The sequence below is a fragment of the Betta splendens genome, chromosome 1 (assembly GCF_900634795.4).
Source record: "Betta splendens chromosome 1, fBetSpl5.4, whole genome shotgun sequence".
NCBI classification, from domain to species: domain Eukaryota; kingdom Metazoa; phylum Chordata; class Actinopteri; order Anabantiformes; family Osphronemidae; genus Betta; species Betta splendens.
This window is the reverse complement of record NC_040881.3, coordinates 716,759-727,721: the sequence shown is the minus strand read 5'-3', so window position 1 is coordinate 727,721 and position 10,963 is coordinate 716,759. Positions and strand designations below refer to the sequence as shown.

At 47.2% G+C, this 10,963-nt stretch overlaps 2 protein-coding genes and 1 long non-coding RNA gene across 5 annotated transcripts; 2 read left to right on the top strand and 1 right to left on the bottom strand.

The window, feature by feature from the left end:
* The first annotated feature begins 617 nt into the window (after window positions 1-617).
* On the top strand, window positions 618-2,188 carry map1lc3c (microtubule-associated protein 1 light chain 3 gamma). Its single transcript, XM_029154916.3, has 4 exons — window positions 618-898; window positions 982-1,037; window positions 1,112-1,218; window positions 1,915-2,188. Exons 1-4 carry the CDS (start codon window positions 838-840, stop codon window positions 2,075-2,077), a joined length of 387 nt encoding a protein of 128 aa, XP_029010749.1. The 5' UTR covers window positions 618-837; the 3' UTR covers window positions 2,078-2,188.
* A 1,187-nt stretch (window positions 2,189-3,375) lies between these two features.
* esf1 (ESF1, nucleolar pre-rRNA processing protein, homolog (S. cerevisiae)) lies at window positions 3,376-8,859 on the bottom strand. The gene is made up of 13 exons (XM_029153990.3): window positions 8,439-8,859; window positions 7,991-8,271; window positions 7,743-7,856; window positions 7,544-7,653; window positions 7,290-7,442; window positions 5,966-6,080; window positions 5,270-5,411; window positions 5,039-5,185; window positions 4,838-4,965; window positions 4,677-4,764; window positions 4,475-4,557; window positions 4,243-4,395; window positions 3,376-4,143 (listed from the first exon to the last, which is right to left on the bottom strand). Exons 1-13 carry the CDS (start codon window positions 8,836-8,838, stop codon window positions 3,829-3,831), a joined length of 2,229 nt encoding a protein of 742 aa, XP_029009823.1. The 5' UTR covers window positions 8,839-8,859; the 3' UTR covers window positions 3,376-3,828.
* LOC129603455 (uncharacterized) lies at window positions 8,859-10,735 on the top strand. 3 transcript variants are annotated; one of them, XR_008693335.1, is made up of 3 exons: window positions 8,859-9,224; window positions 9,800-9,907; window positions 10,069-10,735. It is a non-coding gene; the product is annotated as an uncharacterized LOC129603455 (long non-coding RNA). The 3 variants fall into 3 exon arrangements; XR_008693331.1 differs by having other exon boundaries at window positions 8,859-9,907; window positions 10,069-10,180; window positions 10,280-10,735; XR_008693322.1 differs by having other exon boundaries at window positions 8,859-9,907.
* The last annotated feature ends 228 nt before the right edge of the window (window positions 10,736-10,963 follow it).

The window sequence follows — 10,963 nt, the reverse complement described above, 5'->3', positions numbered from 1 at the left end:
TAGCTCCAGGTTTGATTGACACGTCTCATCACAAACAGACCTACAAAATGTCTCTCAAAACTAATTTTTGCTGCCACCCTGTTTTCAGAAACCAGTTCTTTCAGTAAATTTCTCGTAGACCAAACCTCTTCTCTTTTTGGGATTTTAAAATTAAAGTGAAACCTTCGGATGCTGGTTCACTGAAGACTGTCTGGAACTGACCTCTGACACTGGAACGGAACACAAACCTCCTCAGAACACATTCAAATACTTAAGTACAAGTATAAGCAACTCTAAACAGACTAAGACCCGTAGAAGCCGCAGAGTTGATCCCTGTCGATGAACTGAGCACAACTGTCTGGACAGAAAGCCTTTGGACACGCAGTTAAATGAAAATCCACAGTGATATGGGTGTAAATTATCAATAAATCCTTTATGGTGAAACCCGTTCTACTGGGTTGTTTGCATTTACACTACAGTAAAGAAGCGGTGAACAGACTGAGAGCTGCGTCACGTGCTGCGCCTCTGCGTCCATCAAGCGGGCGCGCGCACAGGTTGAACGTAACCCGGAGCACGTGATTGGTTAGGCAAACAACGGCGTAACGTTAATATGATGAACAACAGCGTGGCTCAAATAATGCGGGACGCAGATGTCGGCTACTCAGAGGTGTCCAATAACGCCGCCCTCCTCATTGAATAGAGCGGCCCCGCAGCCCGACGTCCATTAATCCTGTGACTGCGGCCATGTGCTAATCAGCTGATGGGCCACAGCCGCCTGCTCCAATTTAAGACCCGTTCGGTCCAACCCACAGGCGGAACCAGCACCACCCGGTCCACAGACACACACACACAGCAGCCATGCCTCCGTTTGACAAAGTACAGCCGCAGAACAAACCGTTCAAACAGAGGAAGAGTCTCGGTAAGTGTCTCCAGCACCGCGAATATGGGCCGAAACGCGATCAGAACCTTAGCAGTCTGACGAAGTCTGTTTTCTTATTGCAGCTACAAGGAAACAAGAAGTGGCAGGAATCCGGTCCAAGTTCCCCAACAAGATCCCGGTAAGTGTGCGTCTCAACGAGAACCGGTTGGTTCGGTTCGGTGCCGGTGCTCACCTGATGATGGCTCCTCGCAGGTCATCATTGAGCGGTACGACAGGGAGAAGTATCTGCCTCCGCTGGACAAAACCAAGTTCTTGGTACCGCACGAGCTCACCGTGACCCAGTTCGTCACCATCATCAGGTCAGAGTTGGCTCCGTTTCTAAAGCGTGGGAAAGGTTCGGGCCAAAACTTCGAACACGTAAAAAAATCAGCAGTAGTTTAACTTGGTGGCGGTTCCGTCGTTTGACCAGGCTGGTTCAGTTGTAACATACGGAACCGATGCTGCTGAAAACAGAACGTTCCGTTAGTGTTTAAGGACTTTTAAACTTGTGACGTTGTTTTATATTTGCATTAATCAATTCGCAGCAGTGTCATCAGTTCCGTTCTAGTGGGTTCTGGTCCATGTCCTACAGAACCAGACCTCACTGACTGAGCCAGTTCTAATTTGATTTGACTTTTTGTTGATTCCCTGCATTTCTGAGCTGCTTCCAGGAACTAGACAAAGCCCAGCGTGTCCACCCTCTCAGCGGTTGTGTCAGACCGATGAGTCCTCAAGTCCTGGTCCAGAACTGAGCTGAGTTCTGTGACTGTGGGACGGATCAGCGTGTTCTGAGGTTCGGGTCATTGCTTGAATCTGGGTCAGGGTTTGTCTTCTACTCCAGACCAGTAGAAGTGCAGACATGTTGGTCTGGATGGGACCAAACCAGTGAGCTGATGTGGACCCACATTGAACTTGATCTCAGCCCCACCTGTTCCTGTCTGGTTCATGGTTCTGCTGCAGCTGAGCAGATGTTGGTTCCGATGGATGACGCTGGCCCCCTGCTGTGCTGTGTCCAGGAATCGCATGGCGCTGCTGCCCACGCAGGCCTTCTACCTGCTGGTCAACCGGAGCGGCCTCACCAGCATGTCCCTCACCATGGCCCAGGTCTACAAGGACCACCAGGACGAGGACGGCTTCCTCTACATGACCTACGCCTCGCAGGAGATGTTCGGACACTGACCCTGGACCTGCTTTAACTCGGCTGTAAATAGGACGATAGTTTGTGTATATACTGTGATACTTGTAACAGATTTTAAATGTGTGGATCCAATAAATCGTATTGCAGGAGGATCTGGTCGTGTTAATATGCTTTGACTTGATGCTAAGGTGGAAATTGAAGTATGAATCATGTGTGATGGTGGATCAACCACCACCTGCAGATCTGAGCTCAGTTGTAGCCGTTGGGGAGAAGAAAACCTAAAACTGGAGCAATGATCAGGAAGCATCGCTGGATTAATCAAGTGTCCATTCTGTAACATGTAGGTGAAATCTTACATGTTTAATCTGGACTGAAATCTTCTGCAGCAACAGAGTTGGATGAATCTGCAGAACTAACGGATCAGAACAGAACCTGCAGTCACTGTTTATCCCGGTGAAGAAGCTCATCAGTGTTTGAACTTGACTTGGTCTAGGGACCAGAAGAAACCTGATTTAAAGACAACCACAGTTGCTCAGAGCTGAATCAGCTTGTTTCTGTCGAGCGTAAAATGGACTCGTCTATTGATTTCACCGAACTCTGGTGAAAACCACATCCACCATCCCTGATGAGGGGAACCTTACCATGAAAAGGACAGAACCTTGTCTGCTGTGACGTCATCTGCCACCAGAGGGCGACATCCCGCTGCAGTGGCTCCGCTTCGCTTCAAGCGCTGTGTTAACTGATACAGGTCATGTCTTTGTCAGTTACTTCATATTCTGAATGTTTCACAGCTGGGTTCTGCCCGAGGAGGAGCCGAAGGTCACAGAGATGATAAGTGGATTGTTATTAAGGTTGAGAGAAGTGACGTTGGAACCCAGAAAGAGAAAAACACGTCTGAAAGCTCAGACTCATTGGGAAGTGGTGCTTTGAGTTTAGGTTCTCTTTGTAGAGAGCCGTCCTGTGCTTTGTCAGTGGGTTCTGAAGGAGCCACAGACCCCCACTACCCAGCATGCACCTCTCCCGCAGCGCACTGATGAGAACTGGGCCTCGATGAAGCACCTGTGTTGGGCCGTGACACTCCATCTCCACTGATAAGTACAGTCTGAATGACTGACGTGCACCTTTGTAACTGACAGGACAAGGTGTTGTGTACGTAGCACTCTGTAGTCCCATAATAAGCTTTACTTACAATGCTCTGCTAAGAAGCTGAACTGCACTTCATGGTAATAACAGTAAAGTGATTCTAATCGTACAGGTGATGATGGAGTCGGTCCTGACTCCTGCTTCGCGTCCTGCCACTGAACCTCCCCTCAGACAAAAAAGTGTGTCCTCTGGAAACTCCGCATTCTACTGACCTTTATTGAAATCAGCATCCGCTTTTGCATAAGCTGCTGGTTTCAGCCTCAGCCCAGCTCAGGATGATGCTCCGTCCCTCTGCCTGCGACTCTATTCATTAACACTGGGAACTGCTCCGTGTACGGAGCCACTGCATCTCCACATCCACGCCTTCAGCGTCTTTGCTTTTCTATCTGATGTGTGTATGTTTGGTTTCCAGTCTATTTAATTATATGGATCTCAATTTAATTGACAATTCCTTTATTTTGCGACTCCCTGTAAATTAACGTTGCTTTCCTGTCTGTTCTCTCCTCCAGAGGTGAACCTGTGGAGCCGGGTCTAAAGAGGGTGTACTGTTACACAGCTTGGATAATGAATGGGTTCCAGCATCCCGGTTACAACAGTCCTTTGATTAAAAAAAAAAAAAGGAAACCAAAACTCCAACCAGAGCTTCCAGTCAGAGCTGATTCAGCTTCTGCTTCTTCCGAGCCTGAAACTGACCCGTTTTGCTCTTAATGGACTTAATGAGCAGAGACAAACTGGGCTCCATCGGCTTCTTAGTGTCCGGGTCGCCGTCGTTCTCCCGCTTCCTCCCAGCTGCTTCCTGTTTACTGCCCCCGGGCGCCACCTGCTGCTCCGCCTCCCGCCGGCGCTGCTTCTCTGCCAAGATGCTCTCTGTGGCCCTGGTCTTCTTGTAGCTGGGGTGGGACGGGTCCAGGTTGTAGAGATGGGAGGTGAACATGGCCTGGAAACGAGGATCCTTCACGTCCACCTGGACACAGACGGACACGTAGCATTCATCCACCGGGACATTAGACCTGAAGATAAGCTTCTGTGGTTTCACGCTCCTCCACAGTAACACGTGGCTCACCTGGAAGTCGTCGTCCAGCAGCTCCTCGCTCTTCTTCAGCAGCTGCTTCTTCTTCCTCTTGCTCAGGTTGTGCTGCTCCACAATCTTGTCGTAGTTGAAGTGTTTGTGTTTGGCCTCGTCCGCATCGTCGTCCATCAGCAGAACCATCTCAGCCTGTGGTTGGTTGGGTCACATAGACAGAATCATGCTAAACGCTGATCACTGATAACGTCAGCTCACATTGACCTCTGACCTTTTGTCTCTGCAGCTCCTCTTCCTCCTCAGCCGTCCGCTCCTCTTCCCCAGTCATCGTCTTCTTCCGTTTCTTCTTCAGGTCTGAAAACAATCACCTCTGTCACTGAACTGTGAACACGAGCGTTTCATTTACTGCCATGTTATTGCATCAACATGTTTCAGTTTAGCAGCAGCAGCACAAAGACACAGCGACTGATCACCTGCACCGAGCTCCTCTGAGAAGAAAGGGTCACTGAGGTCTACGTCAGGAGGAAACTCGTCATCACTCAGCTCGTCTTCTCCAGGTCTCTGCTCAAAGGACAGACAGATGAAGGCTGATCGTGGACACGGAGCCCGTTTGAGTCCATCTGCTTCCTCTCACCAGTTTCCTCTGGTTTTTCTTCAGCTTCTTCTTCTCCTTCTTCTTCTGCAGGTAGCCCTCCCATGGCGTCAGCTTGTCCTTCCCCTCCAGCTTCTTCCTCACCAGCTGCTCCGTTGCCTCCTTCAGTCCTGCAGACACCAAGTAAACGTCACAGCACAGGACACGGCTGCATGGGTGTACTGATGCTTGGTGGGGTCCTACCTGGCACCCAGGTGACCTCCATGTCTTTGTCCTCCTGCAGCCTCTTATCTTTGTCCTGGATTCCCTTCAGCAGCTCCCTGTATTTACTGATCTGCTCTTCGCTTCTCTTCTTCACCTCTTGCTCCACAGCGCCTCCTGTCGCTTTATCTACGACACATCACATGTCTCTCAATGACATAAACAGTATGACTATAAACAGTCATTTCTACATCATGGTCACATCTTTCCTACCTTCTGTTGCGTCCTCCTCCTCCTCCTCGCTGGACGAGGCCAGGTAGGCGTTGAAGTCCATCTCCAGCAGCTCGTCCTTGTTAAACTTCCTGTTCAGGGCGGTCACGCGCTCGTGGTCCGTTTCGTCCCACGTCAGCTTTGCCTTCAGTTCAACGCAAAGCAGACACATTAGTCCCAAAGTCCTGCTGCCCTTTACTCTCACTTAGAAATGAAGGAAGCATCGGAGTCAGTCAGGCCTACTAGCACTAGACTACACCTTTTGATAAGCAGCTGACTGCAAACGCCTATGAACGTACGTCATACGTAGACAGACACGGTGAGTGTGACAGCATCAGCTGTCTCAGGAACCAGGTCATGTTCACGCAGCAGAACAATGGTTCTCCAACCTGACCCGTTTACAACATTCTGGTGTCCTGCAGAAAACAACTGGAGCCTCACTGAAGAAGCTGATGTGGCGCCTTCAGTCAAGATGGTGCCCCGGAGGGCTGCCTCTGTGCTTCGGTGCGCTCTAGGCCAAGCTGCAGCGTGTCATCTACGCCAGGATTGTAGCCGACCCCTCTCATCCAGGACATGAACACTTCCAGCCCCTCCCCTCTGTCTAGAGGCTCCGGTCCATTAGGACCTTGCAGCACAAAACAGCTTCTTCCCCACTGCAGTCAGCCTCCTGCTTCATGTAAACACCTCATGCTTTGTTACCTTGGAGGAGGCGCTGGCTGAGGAGGTGAACAGGTTGGGTGTGTAGGACGACAGGTTCACGTCTGACGCCGCATCTTTGGGCTCCTCATCAAACATCACATCATCTGGAATAAACCTGCATAAAAAAAGATCCGACAGCAACATGTTAAAGGAACAGAACAGAGATGATCAGAGAATACGTACAGACATGTACAGGTGCTGGTCATACAATTAGAATATCATCAAAAAGTGGATTTATTTCACCAATTCCATTCAAAAGGTGAAACTATGTTCATTTATTCATTACACACAGACTGATATATTTCAAATGTTTATTTCTTTTAATTGTCACCTGGCGATATGCTAAACTGAAGGTCCCTATCAGCGAATAGAAACAACTTATTAGTGATTATTTAAGAGATAAGTGATAATAAGAAAAACCTTTAATAGTCCCACAGTGGGGAAATTACCTCACAACAGCAAGTACAGATTAGAGAGAATACAGCTACAGAACAGTTTGTGTTGGCACAGTACAACGTAGTATGAGGTCATTGGGAGGGTTATTGCACAGTAATGGATACAAGTCTTGTACCGATAGTGAACAATAATAACTTGCACATTTCCACCGCGCGCGCACACACACACACACAACCAGGCAAATGACACCAGTCAATGTAATACCACAGACACTTTATCTGATTGTCACGTGTACGTAACCTTGATAACCTGTGGAATTCTCACTCTGTTTTTTGCCTCTCTTAATAATTGTGTATGTATTATCTTCTGTATTATTTGTCTTTCGTGCTGTTGCAACATGGTAATTTCCCCATCACGGGGCAAAAAAGGTTTCTATTCTATCAGAACAACCTGGGCTCTCAACACCTGAGCAGTGCCACAGACCGATGGACTCCATACAGTACCAGCTAAGTACAGAGTGATGCTCATAGTTTTCATGTTATTACAAGGTTTCTAAAAATCTTTTTTTGTATTGTTATTGAGTGATATTTTAATTTTCTGAGCTACTGAATTTAGGGTCTTTATTAGTTGTCAGTTATAATAGTCTGTGTGTAATGAATGAATATAGTATACAAGTTCCACTGTTTGAACGGAATTAGTGAAACAGATCAAATTTGATGATATTCTACTTATATTATCAGCACCTGTGTATGTGTTTGTCCCGAAGTCAGAAAACAAACATTTGACTCTGTATCACATCATTACACACTGATCTACAGCTTCTGTTTCACCTTAATCGTGGCACCAGTATATTTTAAGCTCAGCTTTGATTACGTGCAGGTTCCAGTTTAACGACGGCAGTTGCAGGACGTCTGGTTCGGGTTCATACCTGAGGTCCAGCATAGAGCAGCTGGTCTCATACTCGTAGCCGTCGCAGTCCTCGTAGATCTTAGCTGCAGTGTCGGCCGAGTCGCACTCCACCACGGCGTAGTAATACTTCAGGCGCTTGAACTGGTGGTCGCGCAGCTTCTCCCTGTGAAGCCTAAGGAGACGTACAACAACACAAGCGGTCAAAGGAAAATGAGTTCACCTCCACAAAAACAGCTGCTTGGCGGGAGGAATGAGGAACCCAGCGAGCGTTACCGCTCCTCCTCCGTGTCGTCCTCTGAATCATCGGGCAGTGCCTTCAGCTCCAGCGGCCCCTGCGTCTCCTCCAACTTCAGACGCTCCTTCCCAAAGTCTGACGGGTAAATCTGGACAACACCACCCATCATGCACTGCTGTTCATCTCCATGTGACAGTGCTCGTGCTGAGCGTCGCCTTTCATTCAGAGCACGTTTACCTTCACAGACAGCACGGCTCCTCCGTTAGGCGTGAACGAGCGGAACAGAGCCAGCAGGTCCACGGCTTTAATGCGCTGCCAGTCCATGTTGCAGACTGCGAGACGGGCAGAAACCTGAACACACGCACGAGCACGGTTTCATTCAGCTAATTGTTACAGACGACCCTGATCCTCTGTGAAACCACGTGCATTCACTTCTGGCCTGCTGGCGCTGGCGCATTGAGACAAGATGTGAACACTCGTCTCACCTCATCACTTCGCCGTGCATCTTTGCTCAGCTCTCCCCAGTCGTGTTCAATCTGCTCTTCTTCTTGCCGTAGGAACGCTTCCACGTCATCTTCATCATCTTCATCCGAGCTGGTCTCAACGTTTCCTTTCCCTCTTGCCAGATCTGGCCCGCTGTCGCTGTCCTCGTCCGAATCCAAAGCGTCCTCATCCGACCCGCTTGAAACCTCGCCTTCATCAGCAGCAGCAACTTCCTCTTCGCTGTTGTCTGTGCTTCTGTCTCTCAGGTCGACTTCCTCCTCATCTGAAGAAACAACATAAAAGCAACACTAGGTTTATGCAGCTCGTTATAACTTATGACAATGTGTCCTTCAGAAAACAAGCAAATCCTTTATTTCAGGAAGAAGCTAATTTTTCAAATTAGTGACCAAAGTGACCAAAGCTCTATGTGCAGTAAAACCGTCTTCTCACCATCTTCTCCTACGACTCTGACGCCTCGTTCGGTGTCTCCTGCAGCTTTCCCACCTCCACTCGGACTTTTTCCGGTCTTTCCTTCTGTCTCAGCTTTTTCCAGCTTCTGCTTAGCTTGTTTCTTCTTCTTCTTTCTCTCTGCCTTCTCCTCCGTCGCGTGCTCCTCCTCGGAGTCTGAGAGCTTGTAGAAACGCTTCAGGTCCTCTGTGGAGGTGTGGTTTATGGGGCGGCCTCGTTTATCTACCGTGTACGTCACCTTGAAGCGCTTGTCGTGGAACATGGACTTAAATCGTTTGTCAATCTTGATTTTTCGCTCTCTCTCGGGCATTTCCCAGAAGCGTGGGTCCTTCTGGACCCGGAGGAAGCGCTCATCGCCGTCTTGGTTCTTCTTGGATGACATGTTGGAAATTATCAGCGCCACCTGTGAAATAACAGGATTATAAAATGTGCTTCATTGTCATGCAGCATTTTATTTTAAATTTTGAAAGCAAAGATGTGAGTTTAGCTTCAAGTTGTGCTTTTTCTTCTTATTAATCCCACGTTTACATGTTAAGACCAAACTTTACCAACTGAGGCGGGAACCAACATAACAACGACGTATCTGCAAACATGAAGCCCTACAAAAATTTTAGATTTATTATAACGATAATATTTACCTCACTGAAATGGCTTACTGCGACACGTGTTTTCCCAGAATGCAACAGTTCTGTATCTTAACTTCTTCCCACCCCTTTTTTGCTCCGGAAAGCGAAGACGGACAAATGAGGCAAAACGCGAACAGTGAAGGTGAGGGTATGTAAAAATGTACACAGATGCGTCCAGGGCCCGTTTCAAGAAGGAGGTTTTGTGGAAACTCTGAGTTTTTAACCCCGAAATGAGGAAAACTCAGAGTTTTCGGTTTCAGAGTCAGTTACTATGGCAACTGACTCTGTGAACCAAACCTGGTCGCGAGCAGGTTTTATTCGGGAAACCCAGAGTTTCCTTCGGTCTCCGCCCCTTTTTAAAGTGAACACTGTTTAAATACCTCATTTAATCTTTCAGTTCATTCATAGATTTCACCTGTTTCCTTCGCGCAGAGACCAAAATGTCCGTTTCTAGAGGATCCTGTAGATGAGGACGCTGTATTAATTCACACGGCATTGAATTTACGCCGCGAGAGGATTTTAACGCCATGAGTTAATTTGCTGTCATGTTCCCGTGCATATTTATTTGAGCGGTACCGTCTTCTCCATATATTAATAATCTTATCCACACATACGTCAAACACATCAGCCATCGTGGCCGTGCTTTTACATCCGAGCACATTCTTTGTGTTGCGTTACGTTTTTTTCCTAACGGTAGTTTTCTTTATAACATTGGAGACGCTGAGCACATTAGTGAAGCCACTGTTTGTAGAAAAGTTCGACCTCAAGCGCTTTCACGACACAAACTCCCTAAAGCCATTAAAGAGGAGTTTCACAGGATTGCAGGTATGTGGTATTTAATTTGTTTAATTGAGGCTAATCTGAAAAATGATGATCAGTTAATAACATCTTGCTGTGATCTGAAATAAACTGATAAATGTGCAGGTGCACTGACTACTCTTTCTAATGGTCACTGTAACTGATGTATCATTGTTTACATCACCAAGATCATATGTGATGCTGCACATATTATTACAAACGTGGAGGCCAAGTGGCCCAGCTCTGGTCATGACTCATCAATATATCGTGATTCAACCCTAAGTAGCAGGCTGCACTGTGGTAAGTACATGTATGTCCTATACACTCATTTCAATGCATACACTCGTACTCACAGGAGCACTTCTATGTAGCAATAAAGTAATGAGAACTTTCTTCTAGGAGAGATTGACGGCTTTCTGCTGGAGATAGGGGTTAATGGCAGCCCACACTACTGACCCCTCACCCAGAACCTGAAGCAGAACCCCAGCAGCGCTTTAATGTGGCCCTGCAGAACAAGAGCCCGGGTGGAAATGACCATAGGCCTGTTGAAAGCACGCCTTCAGTGCCTACGTCACCTCAGGGAAACACCTGAGAGGTCTTATTATTATTATTACTATTACCTCAGGGAAACACCTGAGAGGCCTGTGAAATTATTGTGGCATGTGTTGTTCTCCACATTATTGCAATTATTAGAGAGGAGCAACACCCTGCCCTACAAATACAAGACCCTGAGGAGACTCCTTCCATCACAGTAATCTGCAGAGTGGATGGACAGTCAGAGATGTGATTTGCTGTAATGTCTTAATCAGCCATCACCACCACCAATAAAAGAAACTGAATAAATGCAAATCATAATTTATGTGGTTTTCTTCATTTGCTACAAAGACAAAGGCAGTTGTTAGACTTCACGATTCTTCCAATAATTCATACAATTCACCTGTAACTATACACTCACCTCCAGCTTTAGTTTGAGAATTTCAATTTCTACATCTTTCTTTTAAATCTGGCGGTCCAAGTATAACTATTTTCTTGTTATTTCTCTCTATTTTCTTGACAAGATTTAGTTTATACAACTCAATAACC

What these genes read in the sequence shown, in the direction of transcription:
- map1lc3c (XM_029154916.3), top strand. Translation starts at nt 838, where the DNA reads ATGCCTCCGTTTGACAAAGTACAGCCGCAGAACAAACCGTTCAAACAG. An exon ending in AGTTCCCCAACAAGATCCCG is followed by an intron (nt 1,038 to 1,111) that starts GTAAGTGTGCGT and finishes GGCTCCTCGCAG; the next exon opens with GTCATCATTGAGCGGTACGA. An exon ending in CAGTTCGTCACCATCATCAG is followed by an intron (nt 1,219 to 1,914) that starts GTCAGAGTTGGC and finishes TGCTGTGTCCAG; the next exon opens with GAATCGCATGGCGCTGCTGC.
- esf1 (XM_029153990.3), bottom strand. Translation starts at nt 8,838, where the DNA reads ATGTCATCCAAGAAGAACCAAGACGGCGATGAGCGCTTCCTCCGGGTC. An exon ending in GAGCCGTGCTGTCTGTGAAG is followed by an intron (nt 7,654 to 7,742) that starts GTAAACGTGCTC and finishes GGTGTTGTCCAG; the next exon opens with ATTTACCCGTCAGACTTTGG. An exon ending in CAGCCAGCGCCTCCTCCAAG is followed by an intron (nt 5,412 to 5,965) that starts GTAACAAAGCAT and finishes GTTGAACTGAAG; the next exon opens with GCAAAGCTGACGTGGGACGA.